Source organism: Sturnira hondurensis, unplaced genomic scaffold (assembly GCF_014824575.4).
Source record: "Sturnira hondurensis isolate 20B ecotype Veracruz unplaced genomic scaffold, ASM1482457v3 Scaffold0023817, whole genome shotgun sequence".
Taxonomy (NCBI): domain Eukaryota; kingdom Metazoa; phylum Chordata; class Mammalia; order Chiroptera; family Phyllostomidae; genus Sturnira; species Sturnira hondurensis.
Genome location: NW_028096448.1, coordinates 9,364,260 through 9,387,838, shown reverse-complemented (window position 1 = coordinate 9,387,838; position 23,579 = coordinate 9,364,260). Strand labels below are relative to the sequence as shown.

At 36.7% G+C, this 23,579-nt stretch overlaps 1 protein-coding gene across 4 annotated transcripts in view; it reads right to left on the bottom strand.

Moving 5' to 3' along the window:
* Positions 1–23,579, bottom strand: part of CDKAL1 (CDKAL1 threonylcarbamoyladenosine tRNA methylthiotransferase) — a 665,826-nt gene that overhangs the window by 324,569 nt on the left and 317,678 nt on the right. For all 4 annotated transcript variants that reach the window (XM_037037969.1, XM_037037973.1, XM_037037972.1 and 1 more), the window contains one exon: positions 18,769–18,872. In XM_037037969.1, the coding sequence (XP_036893864.1) occupies positions 18,769–18,872 (104 nt within the window). The remainder of the gene's footprint in view (positions 1–18,768; positions 18,873–23,579) is intronic.

Here is a 23,579-nt window from a genome sequence, read left to right as displayed (position 1 = left end):
CTCAGAATACTGCTATTCAAACACAAATTCAAACCTCAGGAAGTATGGAAACCTGTTTCCACATTTTCAAGGTACGAAGAAATACTTGAAAACACAAATGACAAGTCTTGAAGGCCGAGGGTCTACTATATGTCACTAATACATGCAAGTACAGTTTGCTGTAATTTGAGCTAAGGGTGAAATAGCGCATTTTACATGCAGAGGCAACGGTGGATTTGTGGAAACACTGTGAAGCACACAGTAGTAACTGTACTTGTAATCAGTGCTGGGAACCAACACTCACTGCTTCAGCAATTATGTCCGTTTTTATGCAGCATTTCCTAGCACAGTTGCCATGAGGCTAAAACGTTGTTACTGTCATATTCAAACCATTATATCATCTGCAGGACTATAAAATAACAATTAACAGTATGTCTTCATTCAAACATATATAGGTGAATTTTACCATTTCAAACCAATTTAATCACAAAGACACAACTCAGCAAGTCACATTCACTTACCCATGACTTAACAATCTATAAAAGAGTATCTATATGAGTATTTGAAAAGTTAGAAAATACAAAGTTCTAAAAGGATAAAAACAAAATTCTGGTTGTAAACCACAAAGCAAGATAGCCATGCCCAAAAGAGTCTTTATGGTTTTTTCTGAAAGTGTTTTTTCCCCTTTGAGTGTATTTGATATTTGACAGATATATTAGCTCTCAAGCATCATTTATCATGTTTATTTTTAATAGGTTTCCCTTAGAACAGCTGCCTAAGATGCTAATCTTTTCTTTTTTCTTGGGCCTTTTGTAAATATTTGAAATAGCTATTCATTAACAGTTGCACATTTATTCAGTCCTGTTGTATGGCTTGTGAACTGGAATTAGCTTTTATTTTATTTTTTCTATCTGTTGGCCAGACTAGAGAAACCCTGCTGTTTGGGTTCAATCTGTCAAGGTTCAAATTATCCTCCAACTGAGAGCTAATCAAGGGCGTCTGACCTGGTTTGCAAATAAACTAGGAACAAAAGTGAATTTATTTTTTCTTTCTTCAGAGCACTGGTTCTCAAAAAGTGAAGCAAAACAAGTGTGGGACACAAATGTAAGTGCCTGAAATTAAAAACAGGCCCCATGGGCAAGTACAGATGAACTGAATTAACTCAGCATTGCCAGTTTTCAAGCTCTGAGTCCACTTTTTGGAGGAGCTGGCTTTCAAATGCATTTCAAATTTAAATTCACAGTCCTTGTAATGCAAATCTGTGGCATGAGGAGCCGACTGGTTTTAGGTGATCAGGCTGCTCCGATGGGCACGTTAGTAGGAACCTTACATATCTTCATTGATCTCCAGCCTGAGCCACAGGCACATGTCACAGAGCTCATCTGTCCGCATCATGGATGGCACGACTGTGTCCATTTTATGTATATTTCTAAAGTATGAAATATGGTTTATTGTAAACATTTTTCACCTCCAAACTTGAAAAAACTAGGCATTTTTTATAAATTTTCAGTTAGTTTGAAATGTTTCTTTATGGACTACTTAACAAATATAGTTAAATATATTCTAATTTACTAAAACATTTATTAAAACAAATTCTCTTCCTATATTAAGATTCCTAGAAATCTAAAATTATTGCTTCGGTCAGCTTTTCAGCATTCTGTTGCATTTAATAAATACCTGATCTTTTCAAACCAGCAATGACCAATGACACTTAAGACCTGGGAACTGTCAGTAGAACCACTTAAGAGTGTTATGCTTGCAATCCTGCTAAGGCTTCTCTCAAAATGATCCCAATTGATGAAGCAACCGCTGTTATCATAGTAAACTAAATGGGATTACAGCAACCAATGCATTTGCAGTATCAACTATTTGAGTATAAGTATTTTCCCTGAGGGGGCAGCACACTCTAGGGCAAAGTTCACTGGCCCATCAATCAGGAAATCTCAGTTTTAACCCTCCCCCTCAGATTCACAGTGTAGCCTCTCTGTGCTTCAGTGAAATAGGAAAAACAGGCACCAACAGCTATAATTCATTCAGTGATTGTAAGAATGAAATGAAAAGCCAGAGATAAAAGCATAAAGAAAATTATTTGACACTCACTTTTTAAATAATTTTACTAAAAGAAGAGCCCATAAAACAGCTAATGTCTGAATTATATTTATAATCATCCCTGTATGCATTGAAAAAACCTACTGTCGCAAATAAGAATGAGAATAAAACAAAGAATATAATCAGTGACATAGAAAAGTTCTATTTTATGGTTTTTTGGTGGTAGAATAAAATAAATACTCTGCAGCATAAACACATTTTTATTTACCTAGAGATAACAATTTTACTTCTTGGAGGCCATGTTTAAGGATAATTAGCAATATGACGACTAAATACATGATTAAATATCGAGAATTAGCTGATACCTAATTTGAGAAATATCTAAAATACACTGGTCAAAGTTTCCATTTACTTTTCCTTTTATTTAAATTATTCTGAGCAAGTAGCACCTTATATTTTAGTTAAGTTCTACATTATAGTGAAGAAGAATATATATATTTCTTTCATCGCTTGCTATCAAGTCCTAATTACCAATCAGAAATTGCTTCTTCTGATGGTCCAGCATTCACTACAGAAAATATAAAATGTAAACAGCATTTCCTTCTTAAAAATCCACCACTTAATAGGTACTTGACAAATGTTTGTTAAATAAATAATAGCAATAATAGTAAGAAGAATACATTGCATACTAACTTTAAAGTGCTAAAAAAATCTCAACCTTTCTTCTCTAGTTACTCAAAGTAAGTCATTTTAAATGGCAGCATTTTAAGTCAAGAAATATACAATAAAATGCAAAATGTTAGTCTGAGCAACACATTACAGATTTTCAAAATTCATAGGGAGAGATATATTTTCAAGTGATTGCAAAATTTATGAACTTGCAAAAAAGCACTTACTGGTTGGAAATTTAGTTGCAAAAATAATGTTGCTGAAAACATTCAAATGCTGGGCTAGTACAGTTAGAGAAATTATTTTTAAAATCTTCATTCAATTCACTCTCCACCTAACATAGTGACAAGTTTCTCCTACCCTCTTTTGTTACTAAATCTAATTACATCCTGAATCACATCTTCAAGGGGGTACAACTGTAAATGAAGGTCAGATTGTTGCAAATTAATTATTTCAAGTCTAAAGAAAAGCACAGATGTAGCCAAAATGAACAAATATAGAAGTAAAAACAGAAATAAATTCACTTGTAGACAATATCTAGTAATCCAAATTTTCAAAGAAAATAGGTATTACCTTTCTAATTATAGCTTTCTTCAACATTTCATAAATCAACTATTTACTTTCACACATTATCTAGTTTGTCATTATTTGTGTGTGTGTGTGTGTGTGTGTGTGTGTGTGTATATATATATTATGGGTGTACATTAATACTCACAGAAACCTAGTTTTAACTGTACCCAATCACCAATCAAGGACACTGGCTGACTGTTCCTTCAAACTCCAGGATCCACAGTCAGATATTTAGAAGGTTCATTCCGAGGACATTCCCTACTTCCAGTTAGTAAAGAGAAAGTTTCCAGTTTACAATTATGAGAATAATAAGGGCGTGCATGCATGCATTTAAAACACATTTGAACATTGTGGTATCAAGCTAAGTAACACACAAGCAGTCCTTTATCACAGAGGAGGTAGAGGTTATAAATATTTAAACAAATCACTTTAAACCTGGTAAGCGCTATCACAGTTGTATAAAGAAAACCTTCTGGCACTGAAGAACAAATTATGTGGTGCAGAATGGTGAGAGACAATGGCTGAAGAAGAAATTAAAGCCAAAACATGAAAGGTCATGAATATCATGTCATCCTATAGGCTCTTTCTACTTGGTGAGATCCAAGGACCAGCCAGTTCCAGTTTCAGTTTCTGAGAACTGAAAATAAAGGTCCTCAGATTCCACCCAAAACATAGAAAACAAATCTGCATGTTAACAAAATCCCCAGGTGATGTGTATGCACCTTAAAATGTGAGAAGTGCCACAGGCATGTGAAAGCATGTGGTGTGTGCACAAACACATACAGAACAGAGTTGGAAAGCAAAAAAAAAAAAAGTAAAATGGCAACAGCATTTTCTTAGGTGATAACTTATTTTCTGCTGTGCCTCTTCCTCCTTCTTGCCTTCTTATTATTATTGTAAGAACAACAATAGTAAGTAATCATTTATTAAATATCCTCCAAGTATCACAGACTTAGCATTGAGTCATTTTGTTTAATATTCATGCTGATTATCTGGTAAGTATGGGAAAACTGAGGCTGAGAAAGAATAAACAGCTTCCTTAAGGCCACAGAGCTAAGAAACCATGGAAGCAGAATGTGACCCATTCTGCTCATAACCAAAATGCCAAAGCACCTTAGGTTTTATCTGAATGACTGCTCCTATCACTCGTCGATGTAATGGCTTACTTACTAGATTACAGACAGTAAACTACATGGCTCTGTGATTTTTAGCTCTCTCCATCCTTTAGTTCCTGGTGATATGCTAGTAATTATTTCAGCCATAATCCTATTATTACCAATATATTTAGTTTAATGAAAAACAATACTGGATATACAGCTAATCTTAAAAGGTAATATAAATATAATAAAGGCATTGTGACATTTAATATTAAAACATTTAAAAAATATCTAATATACCTATTGCTGCACAATACACAACACAAAAAGTTAATGCATTAAAATAATAATTTATTATTGCTCACAATCCTGCAACTGAGGCAGTTCTTTTTTTTTTTTAGGATTTTATTTATCTGTCTTTAGAGGGGAAGGGAAGGAGAGGGACAGAAATATCAATGTATGGTTGCCTCTCATGTGTCCCCTGCTGGGAACTGGCCTGCAACCCAGGCATGTGCCCTGACTGGGAATCGAATCGTGGTCCTCTGGTTCACAGGCCTGCGCTCAATCCACTGAAATAGCTGGAACATTCAATACGGCTTCTCCATTCACCTCTCAGCTGGGAAGCTAGAACATCTGCAGGCTGCTGATGCACCTCTCTTTGTCCATATGATACTGCCCGTAGTGTAGCCAGACCTCCTTTCATGGTGGCTCAGAGCTCCAAGCAACATTCTACAAGAACGAGCTTTACTATGCAACTACGTGTCAAACTTCTGTTCATATCATGTTTTCTAATCAATGTTCCAATGACCACAGCAAGACACATGGCCAAGCTGACAGGCATGTGGAAGGGGTCTATCCATACAAAGCATGAATCTTGGAGGCATGATTCAGTGGGAGCCTCCAGGAAATTGTCTACAAGATTTTCTAATAGTTTATCCACATGCTATTGTAAGAGGAGAGAACAGGAACTGTTGATTCACCAGATCCGATAAATCTTACATTATTTTAAAATAGGTGAATGAAATTTATAAGCAGTCAACTAAGCTTCAATATTTCAAATATTTTTCATGTCAAAAGTGGGCTTTGTCCATTGCACACATAATCTTTAAAGCTGAGTGAAGCCCAACACTCTGCTAGTTACGAGCAACATGGCCCCATTCTAATCAACTAGCTGGGGCTCCACGTGTTTGGGTCTGTTTTCTCTCTATTTTTCTGGTTTAATGAGCCAGCTTCGAACTATGACTTTGTTTTAATGACTTGCTGGGCTCCCTTTCTGGGTTTGGATTTTGGTTCCACCATATCTCTGGGCTCCAGCCTCTGTATTCATCAAGTACAGAGATCCACAGGCTGCACACGCGCGTGTGCTTGAGCACATTCGCACTCCGCCCTCTGCCCCCGTAGTACCCGCTCATGAAACACCACCACTATTCCCACTCTCAGTACTGAAGCCAGTGACTTCACACCCACTGCAGGGGGGGGTTTAGGAAAAGCAAATATGTTTTTCCTAATAAGATAAAGATGTAGAAAACCATTTTAGAAAACTGATGTTATTTATGCTTTTCTTTAAAATAGCAGACCTTATTGTAAAGAACATTTTTAAACACATCTAAATTTCACAGAATTCTATCAACTTCTAAGTTACAATTTTTATTTACACATTTCTTCCGTGAATATTTACTATGGACCCAATAGATGCCCTGTGCTACACCACACTCTAAACTCCAGTGATAAATTAAATAGACATTCTCACTAGTTTCTTAGAATAAAGAGGAACTAAACAAAAAGGGGAAGGGACTGAGAAGCACAGGTGGGTAGTTACAAAGTCATCATGGGAATACCAAGTACAGAACAGCACAGAGAATACAGTCAGTAACACTGTAATAACTATGTATGGGGCCAGGTGAGCACTGGCAATATCACAGAATCACTTTGAAAAGTACATGATTGTCTAGCCACTATGCGGTATGCCTGAAATGAATACAAAATAATGCTGAATGTAAACTATGATTGAATCTTTTGTTTTAAAAAAAGAAATGAAAAAACAGGTAGCTATACAACATAAATTATCATAAGTGCTTCGGAGGAAATAAACAGTATGGTATGACAGGGAATAAAGGGGAAGACTCCCTTAAAAGTTATTCAGAGACGGGCCCTGGAAGAAGGGGATATTTAAGCTGATACTTTAATATGAAAGAGACAGCCATGCAAACACCACAGGTAAGGCAGTTTGACAAAGAGGCAAGAGCAAGTGCTACGTTCTAGGAACTAAGGAAGAACAATGGACGACAGGAGGTTAGACAGACAGTGTGACCAGATCTTTGGAATGGAGAGTGCGGTTTGATCTTGTGGGGCCTCATGGACTTGGATCCAAGGTTGAACTGTATTTTCCTCCAAATGCAAACCACCCTTAGTGGACTTAAGTCTTTCCTCCACTGAGAAGCCGCAACTACTTCCAGTCCACAAGTTTTCTGTCCCTAAATTTCCCCTACTACTTGTCTTTTCCCCCCATACACCCTGCATTGTCTTTCCAAGCAGACATTTAAGAACTATTATGAGGAGATGAAGAAGCTACTGTGCGGTGGTCAGAGAACTGGAGTGGAGGGCCAGAGCTTATGGGAGTTACTGACCCTCCTCAGGCTTCATGTTCCTCATCTGGAAATGAAGGGCTACTGGTGACAGCAATGGTCTCCTCCTACTCTGCAGTTCTTTGGTTTACTCATAAACCTGTAATTAAAACTACAGGGCTAGGCAGGAAACGAAATAGGGAAAGCCAGGTGGCTCCCAGATTGTCCTGAGAAGTCTTCATAAAACAGTTTATTGTGTTCAAAGTAAATTCTCAGATTTTCAGGCTATTCTACAATCAAACAGAATCCACCAATTCCAAAGATAGGTGCAAAAAAGTTTTAGTCTATCAAATGTTCCAAAGAGTGATGTTTCTCTTTCCCGTATCTCAGTCATTATCAGTGTGCTATTCTTTCTGGAGTGAAAGGTCCAACTCGAACTATACAAAAGTGATACTTACAAAGGAAAAAAACAATCTCTATAAACTTCGAGATCAACAAGAACTAGACTTCTTTTAAAAAATCAACATCTCCTCCAGTCTTTAGCCTAGCTCACAGAATCAGAGTATCTTTGAGGTAAAGCCCAGGAAACTGTATTTGAAAGCATCCCACGTGACCTAATGAAAGGCCTCGTGTGGGAGAAATGGAGTTGGTTTCTGCTTTTTCATGGGAAAACAGGCCCAGATTTTTACATTATTTCCTCACGTAAATAGTATGTTTCTTCTCCACTTCCACTGAATATTTTGATGAAATGACTCAGTGTATTTAATCAAGAAAGTTCTCTAGACAAAAGTTTCTAGAAGTGGTTCTCACACACCTGAATCTGAGTTAGTTGGATTCACCTGAAAATGCAAATCCTTGGACCTGTGGCAGACGGACTGAACTGCAGATCTGGCCAGACACTTGTATTCAAACACCCACCACAGGTCCACAGATTATTCTCAGAAACAGGAAAGGTTAAGACCCACGTCCAGTAAATGGTTACTATCTCACCATTGTTCACCTTCCTTAACTAAAATTCAACAAATCCAAAAGATCTACATGGAGTGTCTGGTCATCTAATCATTCGTTTCTTCCCTTATCCATTCAGCTCATAATTTCACCAGGTCTTTCTCATTACACCTCAACTGCATTTTCACTGGTTAAATCCTCTTACCCCAGGTTCTCACCCTTGTTTTGTTGACGGTACCAGAAATGATTAACTAGAGGGCATATTTTTTAAAGTCAGCAATCTAAATTAAACTTTACTTTCTTATATTACAAATAACAAGAAATGTGCTGGAACTCACCAAGAGAAATAAAATATATAACTGAGAACAACAAATAAAAAGAAATAAAAAAATTTATAACCTCTGCAGAGCAGCCAAGGTCTCACTAACAAACATTTTTTTTCATGCAGAAAATTGTGCTCACCGTACTTGACATTGTGCAAGTATGTTTACTGCACTTTAATATCCACACGAGCAAGAGAAGAAATTTAATAATTTTTCAGCTGGAATGAATTGACAGCCAGTGTTAGAAAACTGCAGACTCTGCAGAATCAATAAAAGCTGCTGGCATCATAAAGTAGTGCTTTTGCCCAGAAAACATCTTACAAAGGTCAGGTTTACAAACCACCAGGTAGCAGTATCACTTTCACATCTTTCCAGGGCTATTAAAATTCCATTAAACAACCTTCCAAAACTAACATGCAGCTTTTAAAGTTCACCAAAATGATCCCAGAGACAGATCAGCCTTGGTTCAAACTCTGAAAGCAAACCCTCGGTTAACTTTTGTGCCCCTGTCACAAAAAAATTGTTTGTAGAATTCTGTTCTGCAAAAGAAAAAATATCAAGGCAAATACATATATATTTATTTATAACTAGATCTAAGTGGATCTAATTGGATATACCCATTTAGTGAAATGAGACATACCTGTTAACATCAGGAAATAATTTCTATGAGTAAATAATTTTTCTGTTGCAAATCTTGGAAAACCACTACCACTAAATACCTCATGTCATAAAATCAAGCCTGTGTTGTAAGGCCCAATACTCAACTGTGTCTGAGGAGCAGCAACACTAAGCAATAGCTCTTGCCCACCTCAGACATACAGCTTTTCCAGGCTACGTTATCATTATAGGTTCCAAGTGGCACACGGAATTCTATCAGGCATAATCAACTCAGAATTAGCTACTCATTCACCACTTACTGAGCACCTACTAAACCCATCGACACACTGTTGCAGCTGCCTGACCCCATGCCCCTGGCTCAGCCTTCAGTGACCTAAAGCACAGAGGGAAGAAACGGTGAACACGCACTGTGAGGATAATCTCTTCACCTCTGAGCAGAGATGCGCGGCAGGGTCTCTCTCAAGTACTTCAGTTTCCCTGCAAAGGGGCATAAACTTCATTATTTGCTTATTTGATCTCAAAAGCAGATGGATTTGCACTCAATCAAAAGAGAATATGGGCATCTTAGGACCTTGACAGAGAGCAAAGAACTCTGCTGCCCTCTACTTAGTTCAAATGCCTGGCTGAAAATATTAGGTTTATGGTGGAAAATGGGCAGGCTATTCATTCTCTAAATTAATGGTCTCCACATTTTGAAAAATCACTTCCCTGAATCAGTTAAAGATTTTAGGAATAAGTATATTTTCTCAAAATCTGTTTACTTAAAAATGTACGGAATGACATAATTAATAAGCAATGACAAATTACACATAGTAAAAAGAATTTAAGATATACCTGCATACACATTTATTAATTGTATTCTCTACTAGCATACTAATATATTATGTACAATACAACATACATTAAAAAAGAAGGTTTTAAAGAAAGAGAAAGTACAAAGACAAATTCTAGTATCTTCTTTCTATACTCAGCTGTATCACCCACAAAACGACCTAGTATGTGCAAGCAAACCCCTGAGCTATTACCGGCCTCTGTAACCGGACTCCTTTCGGGCACCCAATGGCTATGGAAGTGGGGACGGGTCACTAGAGAGTCACAAACACTTGTTGGAATGTATTGTTTCAGCCTCCTAAGAAATCCTTTCAGAGTGTTATGTTTTTCAGGGCACGGTTGCAAGTTTTAACAAGGGATGCCAAAATATACAATTTTAAGAAACACGATATGTGAATTTGAGTGTTAAAGTGATGCTCTTGAGACCTACTACATCTCTCAATACTCATTATATAAAGGCCGTGTGAAAATTTTCTCTCAAATCTAATGCCAAGCTGGGTGTTTTGGGTTTTTTCCCCCCTTATATATAGTAAGCTTTCAAAAAGTTTAGAGTCAAAACTGCCTTTGTGACTATGGTCTAATTTCCTGTGTTCTAAACCCACACCAAGCCTTGATTTTTGCTATTCTTATCTGATTTCCCAGGTCTCATTATTTTATTATAATAAGTAAATATATGTTATACTTATTTGCATATTTGCAAGGTGTTTTATAGAACACAATAGAGGAAAAGAATAAAAATCTCCAGTAACAATAGAATATTAATCTAATTTCCCTAAAAATGGATACAAGAAGGTGTTCCCAGAAGCTCCAACTTTTCTGTACATTGAATTCTATGTACTGTGAACTATGAAAACTCAGAGACTTTCGAACAAATGTCATTCTGTAAAACAGCCTTGGGACTCAGACCTTGTTTCTCAAAGCAAGGATAAGCTGTTTACTCAATTATCAGCAAACCTTACCCACTGGCCCATCTTATTGGAAGAAGTAATCAAAGATTGACTATAATAATGTACTCTTATCTCCACTTTTCTAAAGCATGTGCCAATTAGCAAAAACATGAACTGTTTCTAAATAAATGGCCAATAAATACTTGCTGAATATATGGAAAAAATAACAATTCTATAATCCCAATACTTGCTTCAAAAGACTCATTATTTGGTGTCTTCTTTCATAGACCTCTAGCACTGACACAGATAGACAGCCTGTCCCGATCACTGGGAGCAGGCTGAGAGTGGGGAACAGGAGGGACCACCCTGGGAGATGGAGTTGGGCCATGGGAATGGAACCAAGCTGCCCCACTCAGGGATGGAGGTCGGAGGTCTAAGCTCTGTGGTGCGCAGCCAGTCAGTGCCTTCATGAACTGCCCAAGGCATGGTGAGGACACAGAGTTTTGCTTCTGAATGGGAGGACCCATTGCCTGGGTAAATAAGCACGTGCCTTGCAGATGCTCCACAGCGGGTATGGAGGTCCTCCTCCTGGCTACACATGCCTTGCCCCACCCGCTGAAGCTACCCTCAGTGATGTCTGAGAGGCTGTATGGGGTTTCCATGGTTCCTTTCTCTGTTGGTGAGTGCCCACTGGCAACTCACTGCATGGGGGGGCCTAGGGCATGGGAGGTGCAGAGTTGATGAAACACCACCGGAATCTCCCTCCATCAGCCATGACGGGGGAGGGGAAGGTTTTTACACTGAGTATGCAGAATGCTAGCAAAGTAATTGGATAAGAGGAAAAAAGCCCTCCTACCCTCTTCCAATACCTGATTGGGGGGAGAGAAAGGTATGTATGTGCGCAACAGAAGTCAAAATGGTGGCAGGGGTAGTGCTAGACCACAGAAGTCTGTCAGTCTAGCTTGGCAAAAGAGATTGGTTGGGACACCACCCAAAGCTGGAAAGTTTGGAAAATTTGGAAAGTTAATTGGTCATTCTGAGAAAGTCGTCCCACACCTGAAACAGGGAAACAAAGAAAGACACTCTGGTTTATCACCACTCACTGCTAGGGAGGCACACAGGCCTGTCCTCTTCATGGGTCACCTGACATTAGCAGTCACGTGGTCCTTGGCCTCCACAAGGGAGTCTGTCTCTCTGAGCTGGTGAAACGTTTGCTGGTGCACACGCACACTCTCAGCCCAGGAGCATGGAACGTTCCAGTCCTAGCAGCTGCCCGGCCATGGCCATGCCAGCCCACACACAGTCTCCAAGATGGAGCCCAAAGCCACACAATATCTGGAAACAAGTTAAACTACCTGTCTGACCACAGAGCAGCCACCTTGGGCTCCAAAGGACAGTACTTCAACATGGAGCAGGAACAGGACCCCTGGGCACTGCCTTTTGTTTCTATCTTGCTGAGGACGACTGGGTTTCATCTGGGTTTTGTGGAGGAGATGAGCTCTGAGACAGGGAGCCCCCTACTCTCCTAGATCATTCAGCATCCAAATAAAAACCTCTTTACTTTCTCACCAGCCTCTGCCTTAAGGCAGAGAGTAGGGGAAAATCATAAACCTTAAGATTCAGAACGGCAAGTACATTGCATCTAGAATTCTAAGTAGAATCTAATGGTAGTGGCTAATGAGAATTAGGTATTGAGACAATTCTGAGGAAAAACCTGGTTGATTAGTAAAGAATACCAGGAGGCAGGGAAGGTAGTACAGTGTTGTTAATTTGCTGGTACCACCCTGGATAGATGAGGGACATTTTCAAAATCCAAAGGTACTTATTTAAGTTAAAAGGCTCAATGAGTTTGTTATCTGGAGTCTTGCTTCCTGCTTCTGTGTCCTCTAATGTTCACTATTCCAGCAAACTCCTCGTCTTCCTAAAGTAGGAGGAGTTTCACGAAGACAAGGACCATGTCTTTTTCATTTTTTTCAATTCCCACAGAGTACAGTTGACTCTTTTGTGATACTTTGGAGATAACAAAAATAATTAAGCCTTTTAACTTAAATAAGCATCTTTGGATTTCAAAACCATCCACTGCCTATCAGGGTGGGCCAGCAAACTGACAACACTGTGCTGCCCCTCCAACCTCCCTAACCAGGCGCATTCTTTACTAATCAACCAAAGTTTCTTCCTCACAATCCCTCCCAATAAGGGTTGAAAAAGTCAGTTTATTTTACAACTTCAGCCAAATTTATCTAAACTAGTGGTTCTCAATTCTAGTTTTCAACTCTGCCTATACATTAAAATGAGCTATAGAGTATTTTAGAAAATGCAGCCAGGCATAAGCTTGGCTTTGGATTTATAAATTTTCCAAGTGACTAAAATGAAGAGCCAAACTGAGACAATCTTTTCTAGATAACATCTAAAAACTACATACTTCTCTTACAGATTTATCATCTATATTAGCATATAAAAGACAACAAAGCTCTGGCTGGTGTGGCTCAGTGAATTGAGCACAGGCCTTGTAAACCAAAGGGTTGCAGGTTCAATTCCCAGTCGGGCACATGCCTGGGTTGCAGGCCAGGTCCACAGTAGGGGGCATACCAGCGACTACCACACACTGATGTTTCTGTCCCTCTCTTTCTCCCTCCCTTCCCCTCTCTCTAAAAATAAACAAAATCTTTTTAAAAAAAGACAACAGAAATTTCTTCCACAAAGAGTCTTATTTAACTTAGCTTGCCAAAAAGTTGACCACTGAACCTTCTCATCATAATTTCTTTTATAAACAAAGTTTTACAGGAACACAGCTGCACCCCCTCATTGATTGTCTATGGCTGTTTGTATACTACAAGAACAGAAAAAAACAGTTGGAATACACACAGTCCACAAAGCCTAAAATATTTACTAGCTGACCCTTTAAGAAAATGTCTACCCCTCCCTGAGGTATTAAGGGAATACACCACAGAAATACTCATCTAAACCAACCAATTTAGGCTGGATCCTGAAGGTTCTAAGTAAAGGCCTCAGAGGTTTGAAAAAAAGTAAGTTCATTAAATAGGGTTCCACATCTACTTTAACCTGGCTGTTCTGTTTATACTTTTCAAATTTCACTTGCAGAAAGGTTTGAACACCATTGACTAAGTAATTAAGAGATTTTAATAGACAAAAGCCAGGTAAGTTATACTGTGCTTTGCCACGGTTACATTTAACTAACACTCTCCAAAATCAAACAGATTAATCTCAGCTTACTTAAACTGAATATCTGATAAACAACAAATTAGGCACCACATCCCCCTATCAAGTTATATACATTATATGCATTTTTAGCTTTACCATTAAAATTCTTTTAAAAATTAATATTATTTTGGGTGGTGTTTGTAAGACTCAACAGAAGCAAAGGCCATACAGAGACTGTATCTTGAATTTCTATAATTAGCAGCTAAAGGCATTTAGATTTTATTATTCAATGCCTCTTAGAAAAGGATGTATAAAAATAATTTAGTGTTTATAACCTAGAAATATGTACATTTCTCATTATAAACTATATACTTCCTTTTACACATGCATTTCAAATTATATAAACCACATTATTCCATTATTCTTCTGGAGAGGCAGGATTTATCAGTTAGTAAAATCATCTTCCCTCTTTCCAAACACAGTACATACAGCACTTTATACAGCTTTTATTTTCATGGTCTATTACATACAATCGTTTAAAGTAAGCTGCTGGAAATTCTTCTTTTGGAAGCTGATCATGTACAAAAAATGTGAATTAATATTATTAATCCTTTAGAAGAAATAGATTTTTCAATTTTATTTGAACATAGCACAAATGAAAAAATTAATTAAATAAAAAAGATCTAAAACTACCTTATAAATGAAAAGGATGCAATTATTGATCTCTTTTTTATCTCATTTTGGTCTCTTTTTTATCTTAACATATAGTTACTCTTGCTAAAGATGATCAGTCCAGTGTGGTTTGATGTAAACCATACAATTCAACAATGTGAAGTTCATACATCAAAAAATCAAATATTACCTATACTCTTCATGGTCTAAAAGGGCAGGAGCCATGTTTTCCAGTTGCATTTCAGAATTAATCTTATACACCATAGATGGTATCTTTCTTTGCAAGTCTTGAAATAAAACAGAATTGGTATTTTTAAATTCCAACATTAATACTAAAATCACTAAGCACCAAAAACTTTTCTCTTTGCTTTGTATATGTCACCTTAATTCACCTTTCTATAACTGGTTTATGCCACTTAAAGCTTGCAAGTTTTTTTTCAGATTTATGAGGGGGGAAAAGTAGCAACACACAAATGAAATCTAGAAAAGCACACGATAGCTATAAAAACAGCTCATCCATCATCTCTACATTTTGATTCCAGAGACAGCAGTGAAAGGTGCTGTTTCCACACCACTCACCCAGCACACTTTAAAAGGTTTGTTCCATCACTTATAGAACTGAAACTGATTGATTAGCTGCTAGAGAAAAATCAATACAAATATGCTAGAAAACACTAGCTTGTAAATTCATTCTGGCCTCAATAAAATCTCGGTCACTGCTTGACATGTTTTTCTAGATATCTAAAATGCAACCATGTCAAACCTCAGCCCCCAGATACAGCAATGCCTAGGAATTTTAAAAACCTAAAGCTAGACAAAGGTGAGGAAGTAAGGGGGAAGGTTTCCCAACAGTCTGTTAAAACAATGAGATGACACCCAGAAGTTACCTGGTAAATCTTATACTCAGATGCAGAACTACCCACAAAAATGATAAACACACTGAGAGGTAAAAAGAGGCAAAGAAAATGTGCAAAGGGACTAGGTTTGGGGGGCGGGGGTGGGGGGAAGCCAGGAAACCAATAAAATAAAAATTAAATATACATATACACAAGCACATATATGTAAAGGGTAAACAAGTCTCTGTTCCAAAATATAAATAAATTTGACTTTAATGCTATCCATACAAAAGTTAATAAGCTGCCTTCTTCTCTCTCTTTTATTTTCCCACCTGACTGCAGAGTAAGCATATTTTAGTGCTTTGGGAAACCATTTTATATTCAGAATGATTTCATGAATGAGTTCTAAATGTGCCCTTGCCTTTGAGTTGGCCCTTAATCTCTTTGCATTCATTAGACTACTAAGAAATGCATTTTTATGAATATAAAATGTTTAATAAATATGCTATTCTGTTATTCAGAAAGAAATTGTGATATTATACCATGACAGGCAACCGGGTTCTATTTCCCATTCCACAATTGGTTTTTAAAAATCATTTTGAATGTCTACACAGTGATTAAAATTTTAAGAAAGAGAGCAAATGTAATTTTCACTATGGGAAATTTAATTTCCATTGACTTTAAACACTGCACTAAAATTTATTAGCACCATATTTAAACTTTTTCATCTTAACATAACCTTTCAAAGTATAATATTTATTTTCCATTATTCATTATAGGACAAAAAATTTCATAATAATATAATGCAGAATTTAAGGGGTTGTAGCCCAAATAATATTCCTAACAACTGAGCTACTAAGGACCTACATGTGCAAAAATTGTAAACCTATGAAAATGGGTTATTTCTTCTCTATATTTATCTGTACAATTACTCTTCACAATTTTAAAGCTCCAAAATGGAAATTCTATAAACCATTAAAATCTCACTGTCTTTTGCAGGAAAAAAAAGGAGATAATAAAATAATCCAATAGCTTCAAAATGTGAGCTATAGATTATTATTTCCTACAGTAGACAGAGATTATAAGGTCATTCTTAGCATGAATTTGTTTTTCTGAAATTAAGAAAATGAAAGGTAATTGTCATACTAGTGTCCATCTATAGAGACATTTTTATAAAATATGTTTTAAAAGCAAAAGAAAATCTGTCATTTGATTCTAGTCATTAATGTTTGTTACTGATGTTCCAATATTCTCGACATTGGAACTGATTTTGATCAGACTTCTCTCTTTGGATTCATCTTAAATTCCTTCAGCTTAAATAATGTTTCCTTCATAATAAGGACACAGGCAATTACTCCACATAAGGCATCTCAGATTCTTACGGGAAACGACACTAAATATCACAACGGTAAGAAAACCGTGGCTCGGAGAGGCCAGGCACCTTGTTCAGATCACGGCTGGTGAAGAGCAGACAACTGTTTCAAATTCAAACTCTCCTGTGGCAAAGGGTATCAAATACTTAACAACTTAAAATTTTCCTAAATACAATGGCTCCTCTAAGAAACTTAGGACCTCAATATTTTAGTAACAGTTCCACATATAAAGCAAAATGAGCTCGCCAGTCCAGTAACTAGCTTTCAGTTTCAATTCTAATACACAAACAACAAGACAACAGAAAAAAACCTTATATTGCAAATATTCCACGATTGGAAATAAATATATCTACCAATGACGATGATGAAAGTAATACTAGATACATCTCTTCTAATACTTCCTTTATAAACAGCCACTAAGTCACTCCTAAACTCCGATAAGCCGCTCCCTTTCAATAGCCCAAAAGCACTTGGGCGTATTAATGTTACCTACCAATCCAAGTCTAACAGGTATAACCTCGGTGTCTCCGAGGCTCAGTGGGCATTTCTGAAGATAAACCAGGGAGCTAAGTTTGTTGAATATATTTAGAGTAATTCTATAATCATTTCATAAAAACTATGGTTACTCCTTTCTTTTTTCCCCTGAAGTCACATATAATACACAAATGTGTCCAAATCTAGTCTGAAAGAAATCGTATCAAAGTGTTAGTATAGATTATAGATGATGAGAGGTGTGAGGAGGCCAAAAGAATACTTCCCCTTCATGGTGATTTAACATTTGTATATTTTTCAAACAAATATTCAGAGTAAAATGAGAGGATTTTTTAAAGTTATATGTAGTTGCATTAAAACGCATTAATGTTGAAAAAAAGTATGTCAAAGAAACCAATCTATATGCCTTCCAATTTACACTTGTTTGCTGGATAGATCATATAGTTTTAATATTTCCATTAACTGACAGATACTTAAAAACACAACAACCACACCAGAATGTCAAAAAGGACTATTTTCAGATACATTAGGTTTCCATGCAAATGCATGCCCTTTCTGAAGAAGCTTTAAAGTACTTGGGGTAGAAAAGACAACCATCCAGGCTGTTCCCTAGGTAACACCCTCACTCTAAAACAGCCCCAGAAAGAGTGGAAGAGTTACCTCTCCCTTGCTGTTTAACACAACTTGAATGGGAACTGAAGAGGGGATTGGGCTAAGAATATAAAAGTAGAAAACATTACTGGGGGGTGTTAGTAAATCAACCAAGGTTATTTTCTTTCTATTATAAAGAACATTCCAAATTCATGTTGGTAACAGCTTTACATAGACTAAATGAAGAAATGTGCTCGGAACTCACACTTGCTGAGATTCGGGGTGTGACGTACTGAAAGTAGCACTCTAAGTTCCTCGCTGAAGGGACAAGTGCACTGCCAATGACTATTAACCCACAAGATTTAGAGACCATAGATTATCTCCTGCTGGTTGGGTGTAAAAACACACCAATGTTATGCACACACATTATACACAAAGACAAAAAAGGAAGTTCATGGCTTAAGCAGTTATGTGTCAACCAACGACAACTGTGACTCATGTAAAAGATAAATCTTGCTCTGTGCTGAGAAACAGCTAGACGGTCACATTTTCCAGCAAGTGATGACTCACAAGTAGCTGGCCAGCCACATAAAGAATCACTCTCTTCAGGGCTCTCTTCCAGGACCACTCTTCGCTGGCCCCATAGTCCCTTGGATAAGGAAGGCCATTTTTACTGGCTGACAGTAAAATCTACCTTCTCCTCCCAAGACTCTGGGAAACTCTTATTAGCTCTCTTTTCCAATGGTCCAGATATGACTGAAGAAAAGTAGAAATCTTAAAAAGTATACCACTCAGTCCACAAAAGTCTTAACACACATTAAAAGGTCATGGATTTAATTTTTATTTTTTGTCTTTTTGTAGACTCTAAAGAGAAGTGGTAAAATTCAAACAATGCCACTTACCTGAGAGTCATGAAAAAGTGGAAGAGTGGTTAAAGAGTAATAATATGACGATTATAACCTGACTGATTGACTCTATCAGAGAAGCTGAAATATTGGCAAACTCTTCAGAAAGCTAAAGAAGTATGCATGTAAATTAAACTATATTAGAAGACTACTGTCATTTATTAGGAAGACTAAAACTGTATATAATTTCACACGCACTTACCTTGAAATGACTGTTTGGCTCTATCTACTAGTTCATCAATCGGATAACTGGCCAAATTCCCTCTAGCGTGTTTAGTTTTGCAATACGTACAAGCATTGAGACACCTGTTCAAATGACAGCAATAAATAAGGCTCAAATTTTACAGACAGCACACACTTACATGAAAAAAAACCCAAAAGTGCTAGTTTAGTAACATCTACAGTTTATATAAGAGGTATAAAAAACAAATATCTACAATACTTCATATTTATTTTATTTCTAACAGGCATATAAATTTGCAATTATTTATGTTTCAACCATTCAAGAATGACTGTACCAATAATGGAACATGATCTTCAAATACATATATCCATGCCAAATAAGTTTATAAAGTCTTACAATGATTAATCAAAAGAAATTTAAGATTCACATTATTTTTAAATCACTGACATTTCTTTGGCTATCATAAAACTACAATTTTACCATCTCCCTCCTATGCCACATTATTTAAAAATGAAAGGCATATTCATGTAACTTTTAACTGACACAGTAGTACATAGTTGACACAGCATTTTCATAAAAAATACAACCTTAGAAATTTTCAGATATTTGTCACTGTTTGAAATCAAGAATAATACATAAATATGTCCAATGTTCAATTTTTCTCACGCTGAAATGTTAAAGCCTGATCTTTTAAAACCTTGTTATTCATTATAGCCATTGTTTATCATGTCTAAAGACTACTGGGAAATAATTATGTTTTTTAATTTTTCAATTTATTTTGAATTAGTTAAATTTACCATCCTAGAGCCACTGAATCCCTGCAGAGATCTTTTTGTTTGTTTCCCAATATTGCTGAGGCTTATCTTTTTAGCATAGGTCTCTTTTATTTTAAGTGTTTCTTTTATTTTATAATCAGAAAACATATTTAAATAATACTGTCAGATGACAAGAGTAAAACCAACACTTTAGTTCTGAAACAGTAACTCAAAAGGATATATGTTCATTGCAGCATTAAATTACAATAGCCAAGATATGGAAACAACCCAGTCCATGAATGGATGAATGGACAAAAAAAATAAAGTGGTGTACCTATAAGCACAATGGAATATTCTTCAACCATAAAAAAAAGGAAATCCTGCCATCTGGGACAACATGGACGGACAGAGGGAGAGCGAAGCAGAACTCATAGAAAAAAGGAAATAGGGAACAAATTAGTGGTTGCCAGAGGATGGGCTATGTGGGGGATTTAGGGGGGGGGGATGCGGGGAAATGGGTGAAGGTGGTCTAAAAGTACAAATTCCCACTTACTAGATAAATAAGTCCTGGGCAATGTGATGTATAGCATGGTAACTATGGTTATCAATACCTTATTATATTTCAAAGATGCTAAGAGAATACATTTTGAAAGTTCTTATGATAAGGGAAAAATGCTATAGATGTTAATGAAACTTCCTGTGGTAAAATACTATACAATATATACCTATCTCAGATCATTACATTGTACACCTTAAACTTAGGCAATGTTAGATGTCAACTATCTCTGTAAAACTAGGGGTGGGGGGATAGTGAAATAAGTAGCTTGCTTCAGGCCCAAGAGTTCTGTCCACAAGGTATCCAGCGGTGTAATACGAAAAACAGAGAAATTTACTGAAGAAGATACAAGATACAAGAAACACTGTGTGTAGGATAATGACGCCACAGTCCCCTTCATATCAGGCACCTTGGTACCTCACACAATTATCCCAATTATCATCAGCTGCCATGTCACATTTTCCTGAATCTCATCAACGGGCTGACATCAATTTCCTTTCAAAAAGGTGATTCAGTTTTGGGAAAAGCCATAAGTGCAGGGGGCCAAATCTGGGCTGTAGGGGGGCTGAGTCACCTGGGTGATTTGATGTTTCACGAAACAACTCTGCATTAGACACGATGCATGAGCTGACACACTGTCAGGATGAACCTGCCAATCACCAGTTGCCCATAGCTGCAGCCTTATGAACCATCTGAACAGCTTCAGCAAAGAAATGTTCAAGCTTAATGCAAATTTGTTGCTCTACTTTCTCAGTCATTTTGAATGAGACAGCCACACAGTACACTTGCTTACTCAATGGTGTCTACCAACCCCACTGACTAGTACAATGAAATTGTTATTGCTTGCACGTGCGCATTCCAGTCCACTGTCCTTGGCTGCCAGACTACATCGATGTTTGGCAAACCATTCTCGTTCTATTAACGATGGCTGGACTTATTTCGTACAGACCTTGTATAACTCAAATCTCAAGATGTGAAATTCAAAGATGGACCTACGAAATTTCAAATTCCATGCTGTTTTCATAGCTAGCTACCTCCCCAAATAAATGTGTATCAAACATCCTAGCTACATAGTGACATACAAATGTAGATAAGACATAATACAAGCTATCATCTGACATGAAATATAAAATAACATAGCATACATATTCAAAGATATTGCCAATACTCATCATCCTGTGTATGAAGCTATCTGTTTAAAACACATTTTTCTCTTTTTTATTCTTTGGAAATATAAGACTAGGCTTCTTGTCCAGCCACTGGCCCAAGCCAGTTATCCCATCTTTACTGTTTACAAGTTCTTTCTTTCATCCTCTTGCTGGTTCTTTGGCATATTGTATCACCTTGTTTGGCTTGCCATGTTTTCAAAATTCTGTTGTTCAGGTTCTCAAAGCAGATGTTCTCTCTGACCTCCTCCTCTCCTCAAGTGGCCCCATGACCTGCCCAGTGAAGCGGGCCCCACCATTCATTCACCTGTGATTCCCTGTCATGATGAGCATTCACTCAAGGCAAATCAGCAGCCATCTGAGGAATCTGTTCTACCTACTGATACTACTCAGGTCTCCTGAATCCTTTCTCTTTTTTCTCCTATTACCAATGGAGAGCTCCATAAGTTACGTGGACAATCTTAACAGAACTACTAGCATTTCTTAGTTGCGCTATTTCTCAAAAGTAACTGTCTTAAGGGACACCATCCTGGAGAATGGAAAGGAAAACAGAAAGAGGAAGGAAGCAAAACACATATTTTAAACATTTTTAACATGAATGGGTTAACACATGTAAAACATTCAGAGTAAAGTCTGCACCTAACAAGTGATCATTAAATACCAGCTAAGAGTTGTTTAATATGACTGTTCTAAACAACTCTGCAAGAAAATAATTATATATTATCATGTTCCAGGTGTACCTGACCCTACAAAACAGATGTGTTACTGATAGGTTGGCTTAAATCAACTGTGATAAACAAATCACATTTTCCTACTGGCTCACTTAATAAAAGTGGAAAGATATCCCCCATGGAAAATCGTTCATAGAAATGTCCCTAAAAGTTTAAACATAACAAAGTGATACTTGGAAACATTCATAATAAGAAAATAAGCCAGTAAGTATAAATATGACATTAAGAACTCAAAATATTCTTCACTAAACTGCTCTCTTGGGGTTAATTAGGACTGTTGATGTGATACGTTTTTGAAGTTCTAAACTCATTATTGTATGAGATGGCTTCATCCTTATTTGCCGTTATCAAAATTCTTCATTATTTCAGTAAAGTGAAAATTCCTGTAGTGTATTTCTTTAAGCATAACATCACTAAGCATTAAATTGGTATCTTGCATTTAAAAAGGGAAGAGACTTGTCATAGTCCACAATTATATGCACTACAAAATCAGAAAAAATGTTTTTAATGCTGTTTGATTTAAAAACAACCTTCTCAATCATTAAAAATTATGACCAATCACTTCAGCATGACAAGCCTTCAATGAAATAAAGGGAATCATCACAGAAACCAGCATAGAGAGTTTCACTTATCTGTAAACAATTACATAATTGTCTAACAATAACACCGAACCAGTTTCTTTAACTGTCAGAAAACAAAAGACCTTTGAAGGTAGACTATTGAAAGCCGAAACCAAAAAGGGAATAGCTGTTGAACTTCAAGAAAGACGGAAAATCTTGGACAGACCTAGACTACTGTCATAGAAGAATAAAGCTAGTTCACCACACTAATCTTTCCAGTGGTTGTTACATGGCCATAGGCCAAGAAATAACTAAAAACCTCAACAGCAGAGGCATATTAGGCACTCAATTTAGCATTTTAACTCTGAAATCTTAAAACGCATCTGTGGTAGAATATTTTTAAGTTATAGGAACTAAACACATGAAGTCACAAAGTGTCACAAATTATAATACTTCAAAGGGTTCAAATGCATAATACATGTAAACTTTATAACTAAACCACATGAAACAAATGAAAACTCAAAGTTTTAATATATCCAGCTTTTTTCTTTTAAAGAACATCCTTAGATATCACAAGTACAAAATTCAAAAATCACAGTGAGACTTAAAAATTCACCCAAACTGATATATTTTTATGGGAGAAAAAAAAGCCTGATTATTGCACTGGTAAATTCTATCAAGCATATAAAAAAAACAAATACTAAGGATTCTCAAACTTTTATAAAACATTGAAGAGGAGGACACACTTCCTAACTTAATCTATGAAGGCAGAATTAACTCAATACTAAAGCCACATAAAGACACTGCAAAAATAGAAAAGTACAGACCACTGACGCAGAAATTTTCAACAGAATGCAAGCAAACAGAACCCAGCAGCATATTAAAAGAATTATACACCATGATCAAGGGAGATGTACTCTTGGAATGCAAGGATGGTTCAAAATATAAAAATCAACCAATGTAATATGCCATACCAACAGAATGAAGCAAAACAACACATAATCATATCAACTAATGCCAAAAAAGCATTTGACAAAATCCAACAGCCTTTCTGTATAACA